The sequence below is a fragment of the Rhamphochromis sp. 'chilingali' genome (genome assembly GCF_963969265.1).
Source record: "Rhamphochromis sp. 'chilingali' genome assembly, chromosome: 10".
Lineage (NCBI taxonomy): Eukaryota > Metazoa > Chordata > Actinopteri > Cichliformes > Cichlidae > Rhamphochromis > Rhamphochromis sp. 'chilingali'.
This window is the reverse complement of record NC_137937.1, coordinates 27,209,996-27,234,035: the sequence shown is the minus strand read 5'-3', so window position 1 is coordinate 27,234,035 and position 24,040 is coordinate 27,209,996. Positions and strand designations below refer to the sequence as shown.

Genomic DNA, 24,040 nt, shown 5'->3' with positions numbered 1-24,040 from the left:
GCATTATTATTTTGAAAACCTTTTATTGTTATTAATTGTAATTAATAAATCTATTCTGTTGATAATCTGGGTGTTTGATTGTTTGTTTGTTTTACAAAAATAATTATGCTGTAAAAAGCATTTGTAGGTTAATTTAACTGAATTCAGTTTTCTGTCTTGAAGTATGACAAGATATCAGTTTGGCTGAAATTCCCATACCCATGTTTGCAGGAATGCTAATGTAATTATTATTTTAATAAAGACCTTCAACATGATTAATCACTACCAGACTCTTGTTGTGGCCCAGCTAGACTTTAACATGAAACCAGTGTTCAAGTCTAAATGCAACCTAACTGAATTAACCATAAAAATATGCAAACTAATGACTGAAAATTAAATATTCAGCAAAAGTGATATTAAACTGTAAAAAGTAATAAGTGCTTGCTGTTCATGTTTTGCTTCTCAAAAGCATCAGCACGTACTGTTCAGAACCTGAGTCACAGAAAATGCTACATTACTGCAGACAACATCCTGTATTTTTAGAGCAATTTGTTTCAGTTTCACCAGATGTTCAGTTTGATTCTTTTTTTCACATTCAGCTCTTTTAGCGTTAGCTAACTAAGCATAAAATATAGACTGAAAGGGATAGAGAGAAACAATATTGTTCACTTTGTTTAACTACAATATATTATTTCCTCTCTGATTCACCTGTCCTGCATCTTTTCTGTTCAGATCTTTCAGCTAGTTCATTCACCTGCTGTCTGTTTACCGCTTTGTTCAATGTTACATTATTGCCCTGTTCTGTCTAATAAATCTTTATCATGTGTACCTCAGTCCCTTCATTTCCCAAGTCTCCGTCCCCTCTTGTCTCGCTTCATCCCCCTTTCCTTCCACCTCTCCACTTTCCTTTTCCCTTGGATAGCTGCTGTAATGAACCCATAAATTGGAGCAACACAGCGGTGGCTACAGGTCGGGTTTAAAGGGGGAGGGGTGGATGTAAGTAGGGAATGAGGTGGGTAGATCTGAGCCTGCCAGAGAAAGGGAGACAGGTAGAAAAAAAAAGGAGAGAGAGCAAAGTGGGGAGCAGAGCAAGGATTCATTCCTGCAGACGGGGGAAGAGATATGACTACAGTTGGAGAAGAGGCAGACTGCAAGGGGAGAAACTGAAGAGGAAGAGATACAGAGATGGTGGAGGAAGAGAGGGTGGGGGGACATTTGAGGAAGGTTTCTCCATAAATTGGTTCAGGAATTAATTTGCGCTAAGGTAAGGTATAGCCTTGGAACATGCCATCCCAGTCAGATGAGAGGTCCTGTGGAAGGGAGACTGATCACAATGGCAGCAGATGGTGGAAAAGGTGGAAACTGGTGGTTTTGGGGTTTGGATGAGCGACGGGAGGACAGACAACGAGTGTATGGTGGAATGACAGAAGTAGAAGAAAATATAACAGATGATGCCCAGACACACAAACAGACCCTGAGCTCAAATGTACTGTGAAACACAAGCAGCCACCTGACTACTGTGATGGCCCCACTGGAATGGCAGATAGTGATGCTGTTGGGTGCTGAATATCATTCGCGTGCAAATACTCATCACTTTGCAGTATTTCTAATTACTCTGGTGGTGCTGGACTAATACATATTGGCAGCACTGTAATATTCATTAGCAGATAAGATTCCACAATGTCTCAACTGCAAATGAAAAAGTTAGGGACGTAATTGTAATTTGTTTTAAATCACAAATAAGCTCGCAAAAGACTTTGGATATGAGCTAATACATTTTCACTCAAGCATAAACTTGAGATTGATCGGTTAAATGTTTATCCCCGATTTCTTCTGCAAAATAGGCTGCGTGGATGTGTTTCTTTGCAATTAAAATGCCGATAAAATGACTTCTTTGCTTTCTTTTTCTAATATAGCTTATTCATGTTTGGGTTTTCACTCTCATACATGCAGTTTGCTAAGTTTTCACAGTACAGTTGACACCTGAAGCCAATCATACTGAGGGAGACAGGAAGGAACAGGAGGAAGGATGGGTGGAGCGGGAAATGAGTACTCTTGATTGTGGTGCTCAATTTGCCATGCTGAAAGCATTAAGCTGTATGGAGGCAAAACTGTGCTTAATACCATCAAAGCAATCAACACAGGAAGAAAGGCAAATATATAAATAGCAAAAAAAGACGTAGTGTGAGATCAAGCCATGCAAAATATCAAGAACTGCTCGCAAGAAACCACGCAAATCAGTAAAATAAGAAAGAAAATATCATCAGAGCCGACTTTCATAACGAAGGGAAAAGAAAAGACTGTAGAGCTAAAATTGCACAGATAAATAGTGACACAAGCTGCAAAAGTGTCTCATAAAATGATAATAATAAGAATAATAATAAAAATGACCATACAGAAAGAAAAAAACAACAACAGCAGGAAGCATTGTATTGAAATATGAAGTCGTCTTGCAGTTACCTGAGCACGGAGTTACCCACAAATCTCCCGAAATCAGAATGTTATTCTTGGAAAAAGCTATTACCGTAAGACAGCTTTGGCTCTCGTTACGTTTGATTCTCAGCATTTCTTGCCATTCCTCGTCGGGTTACACCTGCTCAGGCAAAGGCAACAAGGGGAGCGACAGCATGTTGTGATGCTGGTTGTAGGCATGCTGTCTGAAGTCTCTGCCACCATTGTGCTTGGATCTACCAAGTGGTGCTTAACTGCTTCCAGCTGACGTGCTTCAATCACTGCTGTGCCTCCTCACTTTATTCCATAGACAAGAGACATTTAAAATGTGCACTAGTGACTTTAGCTAGCCCCAGTTTATGGTTCTCTTGTGAAGACACTGCATTTGAGTCATACCGTCATGTATTTTTAAACTCTTTTGAAATGTATTTATTCAGCGCAGGTAAAATCAACCTGTCAATCTCACTTGTCAACACTTCAGCATCTTCAAAGTCTCTTCCAAGCCTGTGAATGAGAAAGTATTCTGTATGTTCTTTCTTAGGTTGAAACTGCATTTATGCCCTGGGTAACTGAAAGAGGCATGCATGTTTTTTTTAAACACTGACTTCAGTAAGGAGACATTTTAGACTCAGCTCGTTAGCTGATCTTTCTGTCTTTCTTTACATTTAGTATGTTTGTAGAGAGTATGCTACTGCATCTTTCAGGCCACAGTCAGAATGAAAATATTAATGTCATTTCAATTAATGTTTCGGGGTAATGCCTGTGTTAGCATGGACCGCACAAACTAGCAGAAACATGTTGCATGTTGCTGTAATGGCTTCTAAGCTTTGTCTGTGACAGTAAAGAGCAGGCTGGATTGGCAGCACCGCAGTGACCTTTTTTTCTTTCCATCTACGATGTGGGTTGTCCCTCTCGTCTCCTCCCCTTCCTCCCTTTTCACTCTGACTCATTTATCCAGTGAGCCGTCCTTGAGGCGGTACAGCATTAGGCAGGTTGTTAACACAGGAGAAAAGGGCGTTCAATGTCATGTCACCGTGTCGCAAAGCATGACAGAGCTGGGGACTGGGCCATCTTCCCGAGGAAATAAATACATCGCCATCTTCCTTTTCAGAGTGTAATGGTCTGGATATTACATCTCCTGTGGGGCATTACAATCCACGGACAATAAATCCATCCTACAGAGTGGTGTGTGCATGAAGGTTGGTGTGTACATAGCCTATATGCTACCTTATGACCACCGAATGTCTATGTGCATGTACCTACAAATGTAAATGTGTGCGCATATGTTTCAGTGGGGGGTTTATGTGCACAGTGTGAAGCGATTTGTCCCCTAGAGAGAAAGCGATCCGCCATCTCTACACTTCGTCAGCTGGAAGCAGCTAGGCGGCCGTAAATCTCAATTACGCAAACCCTTCCCTTCCCCTTTATCCCTCCCTTCCCTCTCCCTTGCCACAGGTGACAATGGACCAAACTGACTGCTATTGTGACGTTCCAAGGCTTACCATTGGCTTCTGGCTGAGTCTGAGAGGGTACGGCCATGTAGGGGTCCTCCCCTTTGTCTGAACTCATGGGGGGGTCCTTCCGCTCCACCATGCGGCCCCGGCCCAGGGGGCCATCCGCAGCCTCAGGCAGGGCCGAGGTGGGAAGGGAGAGGGTGTGGTGGTGACGGTGGTGATGGTGGCCTGCCGGACACAACACAGGTTAACTGACTCTCGTGGCAGTCAGGGAACAGATTCAGTGCATGAAAGCACAGCAGGGGTGCTTACACACACACACACACACACACACACACTAACACACACTTGCTGGGCTGTGTAAGGCAACAAAGTGTGACCCTAGGCAACTCATTAGTGAATGTGTGTGTGTTTCTATTCGTCTGTCATTCTCAGAGTCTCTATATCTTTATCATTCTCCCACCTCCTGTTCTGACTGACACTGTTGGGCCCGTCACAGTTGAAAAGAGTACAATTGTATTTCTCTACAATCACCGTAGGGTGCCTGCCTTTGATATGAAGGACAAGAGACAAAATTTCTTTTCCATCGCTCCTGTCAAGAAGTCTGCCTGTAACTTTTCTCCAGCTAAAGTCGTTCTAACTCTGCTCATGTTCATCCTGCTCCTTTTCTCAAGCTAACTTTAAATCTGGCTTTCCAATCATTTCTGCAGCAATGTTTAATTCATTTCGATGTGCACCGATGTCTTCTCCAACTCAAAATTGCAGTCTGTATTAAACAGAAGCCGAAAGAAAATTAATATTCATTCTGCAACCATTTTTTAAATCATTTTCAAGCCAAAATCCTAAATATTTTGCAGCTCTAGTTCCAGACCGTTAAGATTCACTGCTTTTAGTTACTGAATGTAATAGTGTGCAAAAGAAAAACATGCAATTTAATAATTAGGGTTTTTTCAGACAATACGTTAAGTAACTGCACAGAATGCAAATTATTTTCATCTTGTCTTCACTGCTTAGATAGGATATAATATCGTTATGACATAGTGTTTACATACACTTAACTGAAAAAGTGTGGCATGCATAAAAATGTCAAACTCTTTGGCAGGTGTTTTATCAGTTTCTGAAACAAACACATGTCTATCCTCTGCGCGGTGGAGAAGCTGCTGTTTTTGCATTGCTCTTAATTCTTTAATTATCTTTGAGTTTGTATTAAAACCAAACCATCTGCAGACGAGAAGTTTGGCTTGGAAAGCTGCCATCTTTGGAAACCAATGTTGCGTATGTCCCCGTGCATCTGAGTCAACACAGAGGGCACGCTCAGAATAAAATGCAGCCTGAAAGTATCTGATAAACTGTTTACCTGGTACAGTTTTCCTACTGATCAGATGCTTCTTATACCCCTCGGAAACTCATTGAATCCCACCGTTTATTTTAACTGAGGTGATTTTTGTGGAGCACTTTTATTCTATTTGGGCTTTTAAACTGATTATAAGCAGAATATCAGGCTCCATGTAAATGTACCCATTAACACTGAACAAAATACACCAGCTGTATCTCAGAGGAAATAAATGCAGTGCTACTGCAACACAGTACTCTTTCGTTTGTGGAGGATGGATCATACCCCCCTCTTCTGTGTCCAGCTTTGCATATAACTCATACAGTCTGTGCTTGCCTGTCTCTGTCAGTCTTAAGTTTTCTCATTTTGTTTCATAGGCAAAATCTGTACATAAGCTTTGCTGAAGAGTTTATTTTTGAACCATGCTAATCACATTATCATCCCACATGCTTACAGTTAAGCTACCCTACACAATTCTGAAGAAGCTATACATTGTGTTTAATGTAATGAGCCGCGCGTTTTTTGTTTTTTGATCATCCCTAGATGCAGAGTGACAACACTTTTATCAACAGCCTCTTGTGGAGCTCAGCCCCCAGTTACCATTTTGACACGCTATCTGCGTGAAGGAGGTGACAGCAATGTGCGTGTGTGTGTGCATGCGCATGTGTGTTCCTTTTCAATATGTGTTTAGGCGTGTGTTTGAAGGTGGGGAGGCATTTCAAAAGGCTAAGGTTGATGCTGCTGGTAGAGTACGCACAACAGGCACCTACACAACACCACCCAGAGCCTCCTCCTCTTCTGTGTGGCGTGGCAATCATTAAAATGATTTATTTAACTATTGGCCCAAGGCTGAGAGATTAGTGTGACAGGCCTATTTTATAATTCATTCCCCCACCGCCAGGGGAAGTGCAATTTAGGCAGATGACACACATAGAGAGAGCTCGGAGCCTCAGAGCTCCTCCACGGATCAGGGGAGAAAAAAAGGGGCCTAAACTGCCGACGGATGCACATCTCTCTCTCTACAGATTAAAAGAGAGGCAAGGAAGTCTAGTCTGGAGTAGGAGAGAGGAGAATAGAGAAAGGGCATTTATTTATCTTCAAATCCATATCAACCACTGACAGATAGATGGAAGGGCTGGGACTTTGTTTGGGGGGAGGGTGTTGTAAACTAGGTGTGTTTAAGTGTGTGCCTGAAAACACACAGCCCAGCCTGTGGGAGCATATTCAGCGCTACAGGGGTGTACACCAACACAGATGCTTTTTCCATGACCCTGGATTTCCAAAAGGAGGGAGATTCACAGTGGGGGTACAGCCACAGGAGGGTTAGCGAGAGAAAGTGCTGGGCTTTCTGGTACGGCTTCAAAATATCTATTCTTGTCATTCTGTATGGATCTGGCTGTTTTGATCTGGCAGCTGCGAGGTATGTGTGTGAGAGAGAAAGAGATTCACTAAAAACAAAACTAATGCCTCCTCCGATTAGATAAAAATAAGGTGGATGTGCGCGTAGGTGTGGGTGATATGGATAAAAGGGACTTTACTGCAGGCTAATCACATCTGTTTATCATTCCTTAAAAGAGACTTCGGTGAGGAAAATGGTATCAATCGGCGGCAGTGAAGTGTAATCGTAATATTGTGTTGTGGGATTAAGAGAGTAAACATATCTGCTAGGAAAGGAAGCCAGCCGTAGAACAGTGTGCATGTATGTCTGTGCATGTTTACATTAGCCCTTTTGAATTAAGCATCTCAAACTGTGCAAAGAGTCTGTGCAGTTAGCGGGAACATATTTCCAGACTCGAAACAGGCTGGTTTTATTTCTCGCTCTCTCTCTCTCTGTCAGCACATATCCTGTTTAATGTGCATGCTGAAGTATTTCTTTACCACCAAGGCCTTTAACCACTAACAACTAGATCTATCCAATTAGCAAAGCAAAGGTCAGGGATAATCGATGCTGTTGCACATGGGGATAAGGCGATTGGGCACTGGGAACAAGGAGGGGGAAAAGAGAACTAATAGAATCACAATCAGCATTAAAGACCTTTAATTCTGATTTCTATCACTGCGACCTTTATTCTAAACACTGCGAGGAGCACGGGGAGAAATAATATGAGCAATGAAAGTGACCGAGTGTACTTTAATGTTTCATTACCTTCGTAACTGGAAGGGACGTCTATCAAAAAGAAGGAGTGAAATCAATTCAGTTAAAACCTTGAGTCATTAATAACCCTTCTTTATACATGTGGGAGGAGTTTTCATTTCCTTGAGAGGGGATGATTGACTGACTAGACGAAAAGGTGTGGCTGAAGTTAAAGACTAAAAGGAGATGAAATGCAGCTCCTGTCTTTTATTGGATTGCCTGTGCAGGACATGTTGGGTACTTACCATTCAGGGCCACAAATGTATCTGGAAGAAAAAGAAAAGAAACGAGGGAGAAACCTGTTATTGCTTGCAGTAAAGGGAGCTTATGCTTTAACATGATCAAAAGCCATGACTTTTAAAGTAATTTAAAATCGACTGGCTGCTCGATATTCTCCCAGCCTTAATCAGTGGTGATCTATATAGCTTCTAAAGCTAATGAAAGTCCAACACTATGGGTTCCCTTGACTAAACATACTAATGAAACCAGAGGGAAAATGCATAGCCTTTATTTACTCTCAGTAAACAGTTGAAATTGAGATGAGATGAACCAAAATGAATGATTTAATATCAAATTGTTTTGAAGTTTCTTTCACAAACTGAGCTGCTCACTAGAATATCAACAAGGTTTCCCGTTGGAGAAACCAAGCTGTTATTTTGGACATGAAAAGATAAGAAATACTGTCTCTGTATATGCGCCATTCACTGTTGTAGAGTAAAAGAGGCCTTTTCGAGACTTTTTGGCCTGACTCGGTTGAGAGCCCCTTCTTGTTTTGTGTTTCAAAATGAACCCTGTGACTGCTCACAAGCGAAATCCCTTCCCTGTGTTTCTCTGAATGTTTGTGTTGTGTTTTCGAAGTGATTTGCAAGAAGGAACCTCAGTCTTTCGGCAATAGGACACAGCGCTCTATTGACCGGGGGGACCAAAAAGCAGCGGGAAAACAACAGAGGAGGCTGAGGGCCGAAAGGACAGATGGATGGAAGTGGGTGAAAGAGAGGATTGTGAGGGTGGAACAGGCGGATGGGAAAAAGGTAACGGCAGCAAAGAAGCACACGGAGAGCCGAGAGAAGAGGGAGATGGAGTTAACAAAGAAGAGAGGAATGGTGGTGGGGGTGGTTGTGTTGGTGGTGCTGGTGGGGGTACAGAGTGAAGGAGGAAAGATAAGAGTGAAGAGGGCCTGCTTACTTTGGCAGTCACCCAGGCCATCTGTGTTGCCATGCTCCACGTCCTGCTCAAAGGCTGATCTGCAGGGAACAGAGACATCATGGTCAGCAGTGGAAAACAGGCCAGGCCATGCAGGCTCGCCACACCTAACAAAGTAACAAAGCTATAGGAAAGCAACTACAAAAAACACCACCAATCGCAGCATATTCTATGCTAACACACAGTGTGAGCTGCAGAAAGCCCTTTGCTGGATCAGAATCAAAGAACACCTAGCAGGTGCCCCGGAGACCTAAAATCAGTGGCTATGAAGAATGCAAGCAGGTTAGTAAATCCATAGCTGGCACAAGACGTATTGCCAGTAGTGTTGATAAAAACAGATTTTCTTTTATGCGATTGCAATGAAAACTATTATCTCATGCTCTAAAGCTTAAAAAAAACTGTTCAACAATTTGTATCCCTAATTGCTTCCTTGCTGGGAGCTAGATGTGACTGATTTCTTCATCTAGAAGGTGAATGTGAAGCTAGCTAACCCAACTTAGTGCAATAACATATGTGGAAAAACATGGAGAAATAGCCTATTGCTCAGTCATTACCAGCATATATGTTGTTTGATGAAAGACTTAATATCAATTGATATGGAATATATTTGAAATATAAAGTGAGCTTTATTATTAACGTGAAAGCATGCTATTTTGGAAACAGCACTTCCGGTTAAGATAAGCTTGCTCCAGCTTCATAATCAGAATCAGAATCAGAATACTTTATTGATCCCTGGGGGAAATTATTTTTTGTTACAGTGCTCCATTTTAAACCAACATTAAGACAAGACAGACAATACGCTAACTAAGAATAGTACAATATATACATATATATACATACATACATACATAATCATCATATAGCTGCGACAGAAGTTTTAATCTCACCGTACTCTTAGAAAGAAAGCATAAGGGTGTATTTCCCAATTTACTGCTTTCACCAGAACTTCACTTTGCACAGTCTTGTCTTCTATTACAGAATGCAGTGTGTGACTCAACTCGCTTTAGAGGAGATGAGTGTGTAGTTACAATCACATGGGCCAAGACCAGAGCAGTGAGGGGTAACCGTGCTTGAGGGCCATCATATGACACAGAGGGAGAGAGTTTAGAGATGTGATTTTCTGATGCAATCTGCACCAAGACCTGTTTTCTCCCCGAAAGACCACCGAGCAGACAGTAAGAAGATCTGTGAAACAGAGCGGACCAACCGTCAAGCAGGATCACGATCACGCATGACAGCTCTTCACAGTCCTCCTTAGCCTACCCCCACTCCCCACCCATCCTCTGCTGCTGCTCCACCTCCTCCTGCTTGTCCACCCGCCTCCCACCTTCTTCACCCTCCGCTGGTCGCAATTACAGAATAAAGAATTATTTTCTAAAACAGCATCAGCCAACCTTTGTGGCCTGATCCGAGTCGAAAATATGTGAAAAAAGCAGCACATTTAGGAAGAACGGACAGTTGGAGCCCTGTTATTTGATACTCAGATCATATGTTTTGAAATATAGTCACAAATTAATTTACTATTCTTTTTTTTTTCCCCCCAGTTTAACAGACCCTTAATTTGAAAGGAGAGGGTTAATTTTACAGATTTGATTGCTAATTTCCCCCTTCAGTTTCAAGCAGAACAACAACAACAACCACTACACAATAGCAGTATCCTCTCTTCATATCTGGGGGTACAGTTAATCAGCTTATCAGATTTGCTTATCATCCACAGTCATAATCACAAAGCGGATGCAGAGTTGCACATTTGAACCTGTCTAAGCACAAATACAGTCCAGGCACTCTAGGAATCTGCTGGATTTTCCTCAACAACATCATTACCTCGTCCCACCCTATCACAAAATATTATTTGGCCTGCAAAACACAGGTGCATCATGGTTTCCAATTCAGACTTATAATAGCACCAAGGAGGGCGAATTAGTAATGAGCAGACATGCAATACAGATGCAGTGTCTGGGCTTTTCTTGGCACATATAAAAGTGAATGAACCAAAGTGCGAACCTTTAGTTAACGGGTTCACGTCCCATGGCGGCTGCATTATAGCAACAGAAGTGCAGTCTGTTCAAGTGTGACATTACAGATGGTTCAGCTTGGGGTTAAGATCCCACCGAAACTACATAATGCATATTTAAATCAGATTCAAGCAACATTGTACATAACTGGAGGCAGCCAAGCCCTCCGTTTTATATTACCTTGCATCGGGCGTGATTATTATGTGAGATATGTGGTTGCACAGAGAACTGCTTGCCGAAAATGCAGGTCAGGCATAATAGCATTAATTATTCATATCAGAAGTGAATGGGCGGCCAGGGATTTCATATACTGGGTGTACAGTGTAAAGAGAGTAAGCATAATGTTCCCTCAAAGTCACCCATTCATTTTGATTCATGGCTTTGATTTACAAAGGATCAGGGGGCTCACAAGAGCACATTCACTCAGTTTAATCCAGAGAAAACTCACTGCAGTGTTTTAGACAATGGTCGATGCTCATAACAACATAACTGGGTTTTTTGTTTACAAAATTAGTACCATCCAGGATCATATGCAATTAAATGTATGAACACTGGGCAACTAGGGGCCATATTGCAGGAAACCAGAGTGCAAGCTGTTTATAGGCAGCGGGTATAAGAGGCATAACTTCACATGGGAAAGCTGGCACACTAGCATCAGGGCCAGATGGAAGAAGAAAGGAGGGGAGGGTTACAAGAGAGAAAGAATATGTCAGAGGAAAGATAGAAAAAGAAAGACGGGTAAAAATAGAAACACAGACATGGATGGATATACGCAAGTAACGCGTAGCTGATTAGGTAGGCAGTCAAGAAAGCAGGGTTTTGTTTTTTAATTTTAATGAGGAGAACGGAAAGTAAGAAAAGCAGAATGAAATTGTCTTCTCTGCAGGGATCCATTTGTGTAAGCAAACAACAAAATGTCACCGACTCTCCCCTCCCTTATTTTATCCATCCTTCTGTCCAGCCTGGCAAATGTTTTGAATGGCTCACCACAGACCTGCAGTTCCTATCAGATCTAATCCCGTCCCTCTCTCACTTAAAAATATTGTACAGTAAAGGAGCGAGGTCATCTGCCCTCCTAACTCAATCAGAACAGTCCACTGCTTTGGCTTTGCAGAGTAATAATAGGATGGGCAGTGTGCTTGCGTGTGTGAGTGTGTGGGGGTTTTTCCCCTAAGTTTTGTGTGTGCAAGCGGGAACGTGTGCCTTTGGTGTATTGGCATGCCAGACCAATCATTTTGCAGCAGGGGGATCAAATTCATTCATCGTCAAATAGCCAGTGGAGCACCGCGCCTTTTGTTATGACTTCATCTGCAAAATGTTTTTTCCCACCACAAAACTCCATATGCTGTTTGTTCAGAAAGCATAAAGTGGTTCTGTGTCATGACTACAGCCACAAATTATAGTTACTGCGACCATCCAGCTTTCCCGAGGGCTGCGTACCAAACCCCGAGCCCGCTGCAAACAACACTTTCCTTCCATTCATCCTTCCAATAGCCCCTTCAGCTGAAGGAAATTGCAGTTACAAACCATAAAATTAGAAAGATCACAGATATGACAAGCAGGGAGAGGGACTGGCACCAGGTATGACAAAAAGGCGAAATGCTGTTTTACTAGTTCGATTCAGCCAATTCCAAAGCAGTCCACAGTAACAGTTTAAATGAAAAAATACACTGTTAGAGATAAATGTATTATGAGATGATGTTGTGGGCATAGTACGTGCATCTAAATACTACAATACCCATGAGCCTCAACTCCAGTTGGAGGTAAAGGAAGAGCAGCAGAAAGCTAACAAAAAAGTGCTAAATTTCCACAGAGCATATTAACCAGCTTACTAACGTATACAACTAAGTTATTGAATGCAATTTAATACATTTTCATGGAGCCAAAATTAGAGCTGGGCGATATGAGATTTTTTCATATCACGATATGTTTTTTTCATTTCAGGCGATAACGATATCTATCACGATATAAGCCAAATAACTATATTTGTAAGATTTAAATGTGCCGTTGCTCACAAGTAAAATGTGAAATAATCAGCAGCTTGTTTTGATTTAAATATTTATTTCCCATAATAAGTTCAACAGGGTAGATGTACTTAAGGAACATGAGACTTTTTCAGATAAATAAAGGCAAATATTGCAAACTACACAAAAGGCAGCCGCTAAAGCGTTTAAGTTTCAAAAGAGAACAAATGAAACAGACTAAATTGTCAATTCCACTTAGAAACAAAGTATTAATTCTAAAAATAAATCTTAGTTTGTTTTACAGAAGAACAGACAAAACTGACTAACTTTTGTCAATATCAAATAAACTGAGAACTAAAAGGAAATTCTCAATCTCTCCTTGTTGTATAGCTTAGCTTTTCAAACAGTTTTAACAGTTACTTTAGTCTGACAAAAGCCGAATGACGAATTAGCGCTTCCAGTCAGAGACTGAGGCTACGTCCACACGGGTATTTTTGAAAACGGAGATTTTCCGTTTACGTTTTAAAAAATAATCCCGTCCACACATAAAAGCAGAAATGAAGGAAAACGCTGCTATGAACATGCCAAAGCAGCAGGTGGCGCTAGATTCCTAACCGTGCAGAAATGTTGGCCAATCAGAAGTCTAGAAGCCTCGGTGGGAAAAAGTAAACAAAGCTGGGGCATAGAAGCAGAACAGAGTCGTATGTGTGGAGGGACAGTAACTGTGTGTATATGTAAGCATTTAAACACTGCAGAGAGTAGAATTAACAGTATTGTAGAAATTCATTTCACCGAAACAATAACGTGGCGCACAGTGTGACGCATGCACCAGTTTATTGTATTTCCAGACTTGCTTTCGGCACAATTTACAGTGCACGCTACTCTGTTTTTGTCAGACTTGAAATAGCCGAAATACCTTCACACTACGGAACTTCTATGGCTCTTCCGTTCGAAAATCTCTCCGGCGTTGGAACCATCATCTGTTTTCTCTTCGGTCACGCTCGGTTGATTTTTCTAGTCGGCACACTCATTTCCTCCATTATGCGCTAGCTCCATTACCCGCTGGCTGCTTCCCAAACAAACACACGTGCGGCTTGGCACTTGTGCTGTACGTAACAAGTCACGCGACGTGACGCTGCGGCTGTGATTGGTTCGGCTCTGCGCTACTGAATTTGGATCGGCTGACTTTTTTTTTTTTTTTTTTTTTTAAGAGGACAAGAGCTGCGAGGTCTATCGCGATAGCTTAATTTCTCTATCGAGTAAAAGTTATATCGCGATACATATCGTTATCGTTCTATCGCCCAGCTCTAAGCCAAATACCCAAAGCATGCAGCTCCTTTGACTTCGATTGTCTTTATTACTTACTTAGTGTTGCCAACCACCTGTCTGCAGGCTCCTTCTGGGACCCAACCACAATATGGGTCTCTGGAGGCTATACAGGACCTGGAGAAGAATTGCACACACCATTAGGCCCATTCTGCACATACTGTTTTCTTCTTTCAGAAGGAATGCACATAGCTCAACCACTTGAGTAGGAATGATGATTTAATAGAGTAGCAAACTTACTTCTTGCACCGCCCGTGCCTTTCACACCGAGAGAGCGGCACTTTAACCACACAGGAGGTGAAGGCGACCCACAGAGCGTGACTCTTGCTGTCTATCTGTATACCTACGATGCGCTTATCTTCTACTCCATCTATGCTGCACCTAGAGGAGGAAAAGAAGACAAAAACTGATTACTTTGTATTTTCTTTTTCAGCTGATTTATTGTGCTTTTCAGTAGATGCTGTTAAAATGGTGCTCAAATGCTCAAAAAATACAGGCACAATTTCAAATAAATTTCACAGTTTCATTGGGTCTTGGATCCACATGGTGCCAAAGAGAGTGGATATCTGTAATCAGGTCTTATCAAGCACAGTTCTGACTGTGATCGCAAGAAATTACCTGCTCTTTAACTCTCCTGTTTGCAAGGGGTAGGCAAGCAGAAAAAGTTGGTTTAAGGAGCAGACTCAGAGCAGCTAAAACTCTTTGTTTCATTTCATGGAATGAACTAAAGGGCCAGCATAAGATAAATGAGGAACATTAGCAAAGCTGATCTAGGGTATATCGCCCTTAACTATATGGTAGTTTAAAGACAGAGTAGAGAAAAGTTGGGCATCGTAAAATGAGATTTAGCTTATTTAATGAAAGAAAGGGGAAGATTAGGATGTGGCAGAGAGACAAACTGTGAGGTCAGGGAGGACAGAGATAATGCTGGACTTGGGAACATGAGGTCACAAACAGAGCGGGAGATAAAGAGAGATAAAGAAAAGGGTGATACAGATACAACAGATAAACAGACAGATGGGCACTGTGAGCAGTCAGCAATAACACTGCACTTAACTGGAGAATCCTCTAACACTAACTCAAAGCCCCCCAACTCCAACATTCCTCTATCTCAGCTAGTCTTCTTTGTCTCAACAGCCCCATAGGAGTGCACTGTAATCCCTCTGGGGCGTGTCAAGCATCACTCTATCCCTTCTCTCTCGCTCCCTCTGTTCCTCTGTCTATTCTACCATCCAACTCCTGGGATTTAATCTTTCCTTCGCAGAGCTTTGGTCCTGTATTAACGCTCTAAATTGGGGCTTACAGTTCATCTACACCGGGTAATGCACAGCAATCAGGCCTACACTGATCCGGCCGGCCAGGCAGGGAAGCAGGCAGGCAAAGTCACACGCCGTATGCGGCTAAAGCCAGATGGCCATCAGCCCACGAATGCTCGGTCCCAGCCAGAGAGACACAGAACAGGAGAGAAGGGAAACAAAGGGACGCGATACTGGGAGAAGGCAAAAGGAGACACAGCAAGTAGAAGTGAAGAAGTAGAAGCAAGGGCCTGCCCTGCATCCCGGACATATGGCCCATCACATGGTCGCAGCATGTTGGATAATCAACAGTAGGAGCCTTGAAAGCCCTCCCATCAAGCCTTCCGTCTCCTTCCCGTATTCTTCTCTGCTTCCTAACACAAGCCTCTAGTCTTCCCATCTCTTCCCTCTGGTCTTTACCACTCTTCTCTCTCCCTCCTGTGTTTATGCTTCCATCCATTACCTCTCAACCAAATATTTGTTTTGGCAGAGTGAAACTGTGGCTGATTTTTCCTTATTAACTTTTACTTCAGATGTACAACAATACCCAGCTCGACCCTCTGTACCAAGTTCATGAACACACACACTCAGACACACACACAAACAGACTTACATCCATACATGCACCAACAGATGTGTAATGTATTAGCGAGAGATCCCAGGCTGGCTCTGAGACACACACAGACCTCAGTGTGAGTTTCTATGCGTGTGCTTCCTTTAATCAGCCAAGGTTTTAGCTCTGCTGTGGTTGCGAACCACAGTGCTACGTTATCCAGAGCCTTAGGGTCTATGTCTTTAATTTAGTAGCTGTGGCTGGGCAGAGTGTAACCTGATAAAACTCTTTTAAATGATAGAGTAGCCATCTGGTTGGCTGGCTTCGCAACATAGCTTGGGTCAGGGGAACAGACTGGTAGTGATGGAGCTGGTGGGTTGGTGGGTTGGCTGAGCCGATAGATGGTGGAAACAAGCAAAATTAAACACATTCACTCTCTACAGAGCACACACGCATGCAATAACTGTACTTTCTGTGTTTATAGCAACTGTATCCATGTGTTTCTCTATTTCTGTCCATTGCATATACACGTATGCTCGGTTTTACATACTTGTCAGGGTTGTAGACACTGAGCTCCTCAAGAAACAGGCTCTCGTTGAGGAAGCCGTTGTTCATCTTGGCCAAGAATTTGAGGATGATGCCTTTCTCAGACCCCAGAAATACTACTGTGTGGTTTTTATACGGCCCTGCCTCATTGTCCACCACAATGCGCGTCAGACGATACCTGAAAAAGGAGCAGCAGGTAAAAATAACCAATCAGTCAATTAATTAGTCTGTTAGCCTGCAAGCAGAGGAAAATGTTTGCTCACTAGAAAAGCAACACCAACAGCAGGGACCTAATGCAACTGTTTTCAACTTTTTCTTCCACATCTGGGCCACTGGAAAAAGTTAGCCAAAGAACAAAATAGAATAAAAAAAACAGGAGGATGTCATTTTCCAGATAATAATTACCTAATCAGCCAATCAATTAACGTACCTTCCACCACGCATGTCAGAGGTCTAAAATAGACTAAAGAACAGCAGGGGGCGCGCATTAATCTCACTAACTGATTGTCATTTGATTACAAGCTCACAATCAGATTGCCATAGGGCCTGTCAGGTGGTTCCTCAAGTAAAAACACTGCAAAGAAGTTGCTCAAGCAAAAGATAACAAGCTCTACTTTCAATTTCTAATTGACAGCTGCTGATCGCACAGTTTGGCTTAGCACCAGTTGGATGTGCATAAAACTCAGAAGCATACCAAACACTTTAAGGTTGGAAAATTAGACACCTGCCAGTCAGTGAGATCTGGACCGGCGCCCTGTTATCCTTGTGGGTGAACGGGTTTTAGAAATACCTCCTGAGGCTGCTTACTCTTACCGACTGATGCAAATATCTAACTAAGATACTGTTTAAGTAATCACAAAGGCATGCTGCCTATGTGAACACCAATAATCACCAATTATTTTTAATTGAAGTATATGTGATCTAAAGATGAGAGTGTATTCAGAAATCTTGGAAGTTTGTTTTGTCCTCGTTAATGTTTACTAGATACTGTCTAGGTGAAAAAGTTTGTCATCAGATCATATTTATTTGGGGGTAATGAGACTAAACTTAACCCTACTCGAGTACAGTTTTACACCATGAGCCCATTAAAAAAATAATAAACAAAGCCACATCCTCTTATCCCATTCACTGTTTTTGTTTTCTTTATACAGTATATCCTTTGAAATGCTCTGTGCCTCCAGCTTTATCTAGTCAACATTACTACCGGTCTGAAGATTTAATTTGATTTTGATCTATTCATTCATAACAGATGCTCCAATAACCATTTCAATTAGGCTGATCCCAGTTAAATAATACAATCTCAAAGAATAAGACGTTCACTGTCTTTCCTACTCATGATAATAAAAATCACAAGAAGGGGATTCTTCACTGTCTCACCCGTCTTGGTGATTCATTGTGCCCAGACAGCTGAGGTCTGTGCCACTGCACAGCAAGTCTCAAGCGGTCTCAAGATGGAAAAGATTTTTCAAATTTGAACTTCTTTCTGTGTATTGAGGTGTCCCCTCTGGGGTGTAACAAGGATCAAATCCTATTACCGATTTCATTTCCAATTGACTTCAGCTGAAGAACAGTATTCCACATTGAAACCCTGACAGATATCATAAGAAGCCTCACTCCTCTTCCACCGCATATGCTTTCATGCTGCTTTTTGGGCCTACATAATACTTTCAAGAACCGCCTCTGACTTCCCTACAAGCTCGCTGTGCTCGCTGTGATGACATTTCAAATCAAATCAAATCGTCTGATTGCTGATTATGTAAAGATAAAGAAAAAAAAGCGTGTCACTCATAATGTATTCTTGTGATAAAGCACACTAATGAACACAGAGTTGTAGGGATAACCTTGATGAAAGCTGTTCATATTCTGACTAAGCCACTGCAGTATGTAGGTCAGACCTCGGCAAAGGAGCAGCAAGATGTGATATGATGCAAATAACTTGTAAAACGTATGAAGAATTCTTTATGTAGCTATCTTTAAAGTGATACTACCACCACTGAGGCCTGTCAAGGATCTGGCAAGCCCAACTTTAAATCTTGAGCAGCTGTAATCCATATCCAAGTCCAAATGAAAAACTAGATCTTTTACTTTTTACCAAATGCTCTGTCAGCTACTTTTGCCCTGCCGATGGGATGGCGGTGTGCTGTCGCATTCCCCCCAGAGGCTGAAATGTCTGTGTGTAGTGCAAGTAAAAGCCAGACAGACCTTTATGATCAAACGGCATCAGCCACAGTGCACTGGCTTTTGAGAAATGGGCTCAACTACAGAAACTCAAAGGAAAAGTCACCACTGAACAAAAAAAAAAAAATCTGGTTTCTTTTGTTTTTTCCCTGTGAAATCTCCCAAGAGGATTTTAAACAACTGACAAAGAGCTGAACTCATTGTTCTCGTGTAAATGACACGTTTCAGCATGAAGATAAGCATCACTAAGGATTCAAACTGTTTGCGTTGTCTTCATGACATCACCACGCTGTCACTCAGAGAGAAAGCTAGTATAGATAGGTGTTTCCTCTACTACAATGAAAATAGGTCAGTGGCTGGAGTACCTTCAGGCTTTCTTTTAATGAGCCTGATTCTCACAGCAGCACTTCATGTAATTATTGTCCTGGGCTGAAGAGGCTTGTAGCCTTGATGATGATGATGGCCTCTGGAGTGTGCGATACTTACCGAACCATGGTCTTGAGAAACCAGGGCCTGTTAGCAATGGAGGGTACGGCCTCGTCCATCAGAGGATGCATCTTGATGAAGTTGAGTGTGTCATCGGGGAACTCATTGGATACCTTATACCTCTCCATCGGTGGAGTACCAGCACAGTTGCCAGGCCTACAAATGGAGTGGCGGAAGAGCAAGGTAATGAATAGGAGCGATAATGGCAGAGGGAAAAAAATAGTGAATAGAATATGGAAAAAAGCACAAATGAAAAACCACCACTTTGACCGCAGTAGGAATGAGCCATTTTTCATGGTAAGAGCTTCAACGGAGGAAAGAAAGTTCTACTTTCTTAAAATCAATGAAAGTGCTGCTTTAAATGACTAAACTCTCATTCCAAGAGGCTTTTGGTCACATAGGAGGGCGCAAGATGTCTCCTTTTCTGTGGCTTCAGGCTAAAGCACTGAAGCATTGTATCTATCTGATCCTTTTACGGGGAGTTGGTGAGCTTCTTGTAAAAGAGAAGCTTCTTTTGATAGCATATCCCCTTTGCAGCCATCTCACCTCTGAGAGCCTTTAAAACCCTTTACTGCTTGGTCTTTGATACCCTGCCATAGCATATAATCCACAACAGATCCCAGAAATATTAGCCATCTGGCCACTAAATGTGTGACATGAAAAGACCAAACCCTATAGTCTGTTATAAAAATATACAAACCTTACTATGTATATATGCACATGTTATTTTTAATTTATTTAATTAGAATTTTATTGACAGAATGATGCAGTGAAACCTTTGCTGATTTGTATGAAATAGAAATTCATTCGTGCTAATGAAATCCCCACGTTTACATGCAAAAACTTCACTGTATGGCATTCTGGTGCAAAACAAAAATTTGATTAGACAAGTTATCTCCATTATATGGCAGCTGTGTGCATCTAAAGCCATTAGACACGCATGTGAATTTACAACAAATTACCTTGTGGGCTGAACATGATTAGCAGAATTTTCTGTATTATATGGCGGCTGTGTGCATCTGAAGTCGTTTATAGCAAATTATCTCGGGTGCGCAAGATAATAACTTGAACACACCAGATATAAACATCAACTTACAGGACTTTAGGGAACACCATAGAAAACATGTCAGCTGATTCTAATGTTAAGCTATTCTCACAAGTATTACTGCTTCACTGTAAAAGAAGAGAATAATAGTTTGTGCTAGAATTCTAACATTTCTGTTACTGCATTTACGTCCGGGCGCATATGGGCAGCAGAACGAAAGCAGAAATCTCTTAAATACGAAAATCTGTAAATGATTCAGTATGAGTGTCTAACACATGGAGTAACAGTCTGCTGCGGAGCCAGACCTAGGTGGCTTTGTTACAACTCTCCGTCTGTTTGCTCAGTGATAAAAGGTCTGAAAGAACCAAGGGATGGAAATGAAATCAATCACATCAGTTACTACAAAAACAATGGTGGCTGTACCTGCTCTTTGAAGCGTCTGACCTTGTTGAACATAAACAAGTAATTACATGCTAATTGAGGTAAGTGCGTGAACTCACACAGATACGCACATTCACACAATGCATGGAGACTAATGCACAAAATACAGTACGGGCTCTCTGATGGTGAGGAACTGTGTCCTCAGCCATATGGGACACACACACACACACACACACACACACACACACACACACATTTATCACGGCCCAGATCTTTGTTGCAAATCTCTCTCTCTCTCTTTTCTGGAGGAAAGGACAGCATCCTGTTAGTGCACTAATTAGTTTGCAATAGATGGGAGATTGATCAGGTTGGTACATTTGTGGAATTAGCCAGCCATCTGTAAAATGATGTCATGCTTCGTTTATTGAAGCTAAATTAGCTGCGTGTGAGGCGTGGGTGGCAGCGGTAAGGTGAGGTAATGGGATATGAGTGCAACTGTGAAAAAAGGTGGTCTCTACATGAGTAGGTGCGTGCTGCGTGTGACACAATTTGACACATGAGCGTTTTCTGACGAAATTAGCGATGCACTAAATATGAGGCAACATGAGTTAAGAATAAGTGATTATTATCCCATTGTGGTATAACAAGTGTTAGGAATTGACTGCATAGTTACATATCTTGTCTGTGCGTGCACGTGTGAGACAGCCAGGAATGAGGAGAAACACAGGAAGAAAAACACTCTGTGACTGGTGTGTGTGCTGCCTTAAATCCTGTGCGTGCCTGCGTGTATGCAAGTGTGCTCGCTGGTTAATTAACTGCTGCTGTACCTTGGCTTGGGAACCTTCTCTTCAGGAAAAGGTGTCCAGGTGGAGTCTGGTGATTTCTGTTCTTTGAAACGCCCTGTGAACGTGTTGGCCACCTCCGCCATGTCATAGGCACACACTGCCGAACCTGGAATACTGCGACGGCACACACAAGCACACACAACTAAATAAACAATCCTCTTGACTGAGCATATCAAAGAAACACCTTGCTATCACCAGGAGACAGAAAAATGGATTTACAATCCCTTCTCAGAAGGGTTAAATCCCTTGAGGATGGCTTATTTTAGCTGTTGCCTGTTTACACTGGGTGATACAGTCAAGTTTTGAGTGTTGTGAAGGTTCTGCCAGATTAAAAAAAAAAAAAAGAGGTGCGTTGTTTATCCTCACTTCCCTTAGGTATACAAGAAGACACTTTACACTTTCCTCTATTTTTTAACATAATTTGATCAATTTTTTTCATTAATAAAAGCATTTATTTCTTTTGTTCTCTACTGATCACCATGTCAGAGCTTTCGTGCATTCACTTATGTGTTATTGAATGTAGTGATTTACGGGTTCACACATTCCCGTACAGTAACCTCTAACACTGACTTTCCCCGAAAGCCTCCAGGCATCAAAGTTCATCACCAGTCCACGCTTGGGGCCAAATATGGGCAACAGATTATCTTATTATCACTTTTCATTTTAAGGGGAAAAATACCCATCTTATGATTGCAGTGGAGCCACTGATTTCTTTGTGTCTGTGTGAAATCAATGCATAGCAGATTACTGAGTCACTTTTCTATTTTTTATGCTTTTTTTGTGTCCAGAAATAAAAACTAAGGGCTGTTTACAGAAAGAAACCTCTCTTTCTCTCTCAGCTTGCTGGATTTCCATGCTGTTACATCATGGGTTAAACTCATCATGTAGACATTTGGAAGACAGCAGACACAAGGGTAGCATTATTGAGAGCAAGGTCAGAAAGCTGTTAATTCTTGGCTTAGCTACTAAATTACAGTAATTACCCTCTGCATTGAATATGTACAAAAAGTTAGACAGTCGTATGTCTGTTTATATCGGGCTGCTAACGAGACAGAATTAGCTGGCCGGTTAGCAAAAGTCTGGGCCGTGAAGCAACTCAGCAAGACAATCGAATGACACAAAACCCTGAGTGCTGCCTACTGTCTGAATGTGCTCCCTTCACCCCCTATGAAATGGAAAATTAATGCTAGGATCAAAACTCCCGCTTATAGAAATTTTCAGAGGCACTGCTTCATTGGGTTTTAATGTCCATTAACCATGCTCAATTGCGTTGTCACAAGCAATTGTCTTATCTGCTAAAAAGCAGCCATAAAATGGAAAATTACAATATGTGTGAGCTATCAGCCAAGCTGTATGGCTTTGTGGTAATTTTCAATTTAGATAAAAACTCCCACTGACTGCGAACATGAAAGCCGTGCAGAATATGAATTATAAGAGGGAAAATAAGATTAAGCACCTGCATGTCAAAAGGGCAACAACACTGTTTTGACAGAAGATGTGAATGTTGACCCACTGGGTTTAGAAATTACACGCCGCCAAGAGGCACGGCAGGGACACACGCTACCAACGTTAACAAAGGTCAGACTGTCAAAGTGTTGATGAATTTCAAAATGTCTTTCAAACTGAGAAAGATAATCGGTTTAATAAAGGGAAAGTTCATGTGCTGGTGCATGTGAATTTATCTGAGATGCTGGGAAACGCTGGAAAAAATACCCTCAGCAAAACCAGTTTATTGCTCACTTTTCACTGCTTGTTTACTTTTACCTTCTGTCGTCATTACCTGTTGTAAGGCGTGGAGAAAGTTGCCATCACTACATCCCTCCCATTGATGTGAATGACATCGGTCACAGCCTGCAGGATGTTGAAGTAGAAATGGGAGTCGCCAGGGATGGAGCAGTTCAGGCGAGACTTTAAAAACGAGGTCCACTGCTTCTCCAGAACACGCGGCGATCCGCCTCGGTCGTTCTTACAAACCCTCGCCACCCGTGGAAACACCACCTGAAGAAGTCAAACGTGGGTTATATTTAAGAAGCTTAAGATTTCACCTTGAGATTTCTACAGTCACACATTTCACATCGATAATCTTATTGCTATAAGGCCTTTTTGAATGGGAGAAATTGTAGGTACACCACAATGTGTTAATCTAGGGTTTCGTCACGTTATAGCAAATTAAAGACAGAAGAAAAGTGGTGCATTTGATATGCTGTTAAACAGTCAGCACCTGGCAACAGAAAGTTTAAAGTATACGGCTTCAAATAGGCCCGAGCTCTGTAATTACAACTCTGTCGTAAGTTCACGTAGCCAGAATTGTAATTAGTTGTTGTGACACTATACTTAACAGCTATAAATCTTGCCCTGAACTGAAATTGATGGTGTGAATGGGAACAACCATGCATTTAAAACAGATCCCTACTCACACACCCACAGACAACCACACACACACCCTCACTCTTGCAAACACACCACGACCCTCCGCTTTCCCATTGAACCATGCACAAATATGAATTAAGCAATGCAGCAATTCCAGCTAAGACTCTAGAACCTGCACAGGCCCGTTCAGTGTGAAATTTTAGATTACTGAGATTACACAGTGTATCAGTGGGTCACATTTCTGCACTCGCTAATCTGTGAGCGACTTGGACGCAACTCAATACACGCATATACATAAATGGTCCAAATATACACATCGCTTCGCCAAACAAACGCCTTAGTGGAGGCTTTTTAATTCACTTGTGCACTGAAAGGTTTATCCTTTTGTATTTTCTAGATAACAATGTAACAACCCGACATTAAACCTAAAGCAAACAACTTGCCACAGCGGATTTATCAGTTTGCCATAAAGCACAGACGAC

General features: G+C 41.9%; 1 protein-coding gene across 3 annotated transcripts in view; it reads right to left on the bottom strand.

The window, feature by feature from the left end:
- The window catches only part of sema6a (sema domain, transmembrane domain (TM), and cytoplasmic domain, (semaphorin) 6A), a 105,100-nt gene that overhangs the window by 11,272 nt on the left and 69,788 nt on the right, over nt 1–24,040 (bottom strand). For 2 of the 3 annotated variants that reach the window (XM_080893896.1, XM_080893895.1), the window contains exons 10-18: nt 22,969–23,186; nt 21,171–21,302; nt 18,918–19,073; nt 16,258–16,431; nt 14,100–14,240; nt 13,899–13,976; nt 8,537–8,595; nt 7,597–7,617; nt 3,933–4,112 (exon numbers count right to left, since the gene is read on the bottom strand). In XM_080893896.1, the coding sequence (XP_080750022.1) occupies nt 3,933–4,112; nt 7,597–7,617; nt 8,537–8,595; nt 13,899–13,976; nt 14,100–14,240; nt 16,258–16,431; nt 18,918–19,073; nt 21,171–21,302; nt 22,969–23,186 (1,159 nt within the window). The remainder of the gene's footprint in view (nt 1–3,932; nt 4,113–7,596; nt 7,618–8,536; nt 8,596–13,898; nt 13,977–14,099; nt 14,241–16,257; nt 16,432–18,917; nt 19,074–21,170; nt 21,303–22,968; nt 23,187–24,040) is intronic. The other variant, XM_080893897.1, reaches the window with a different exon arrangement.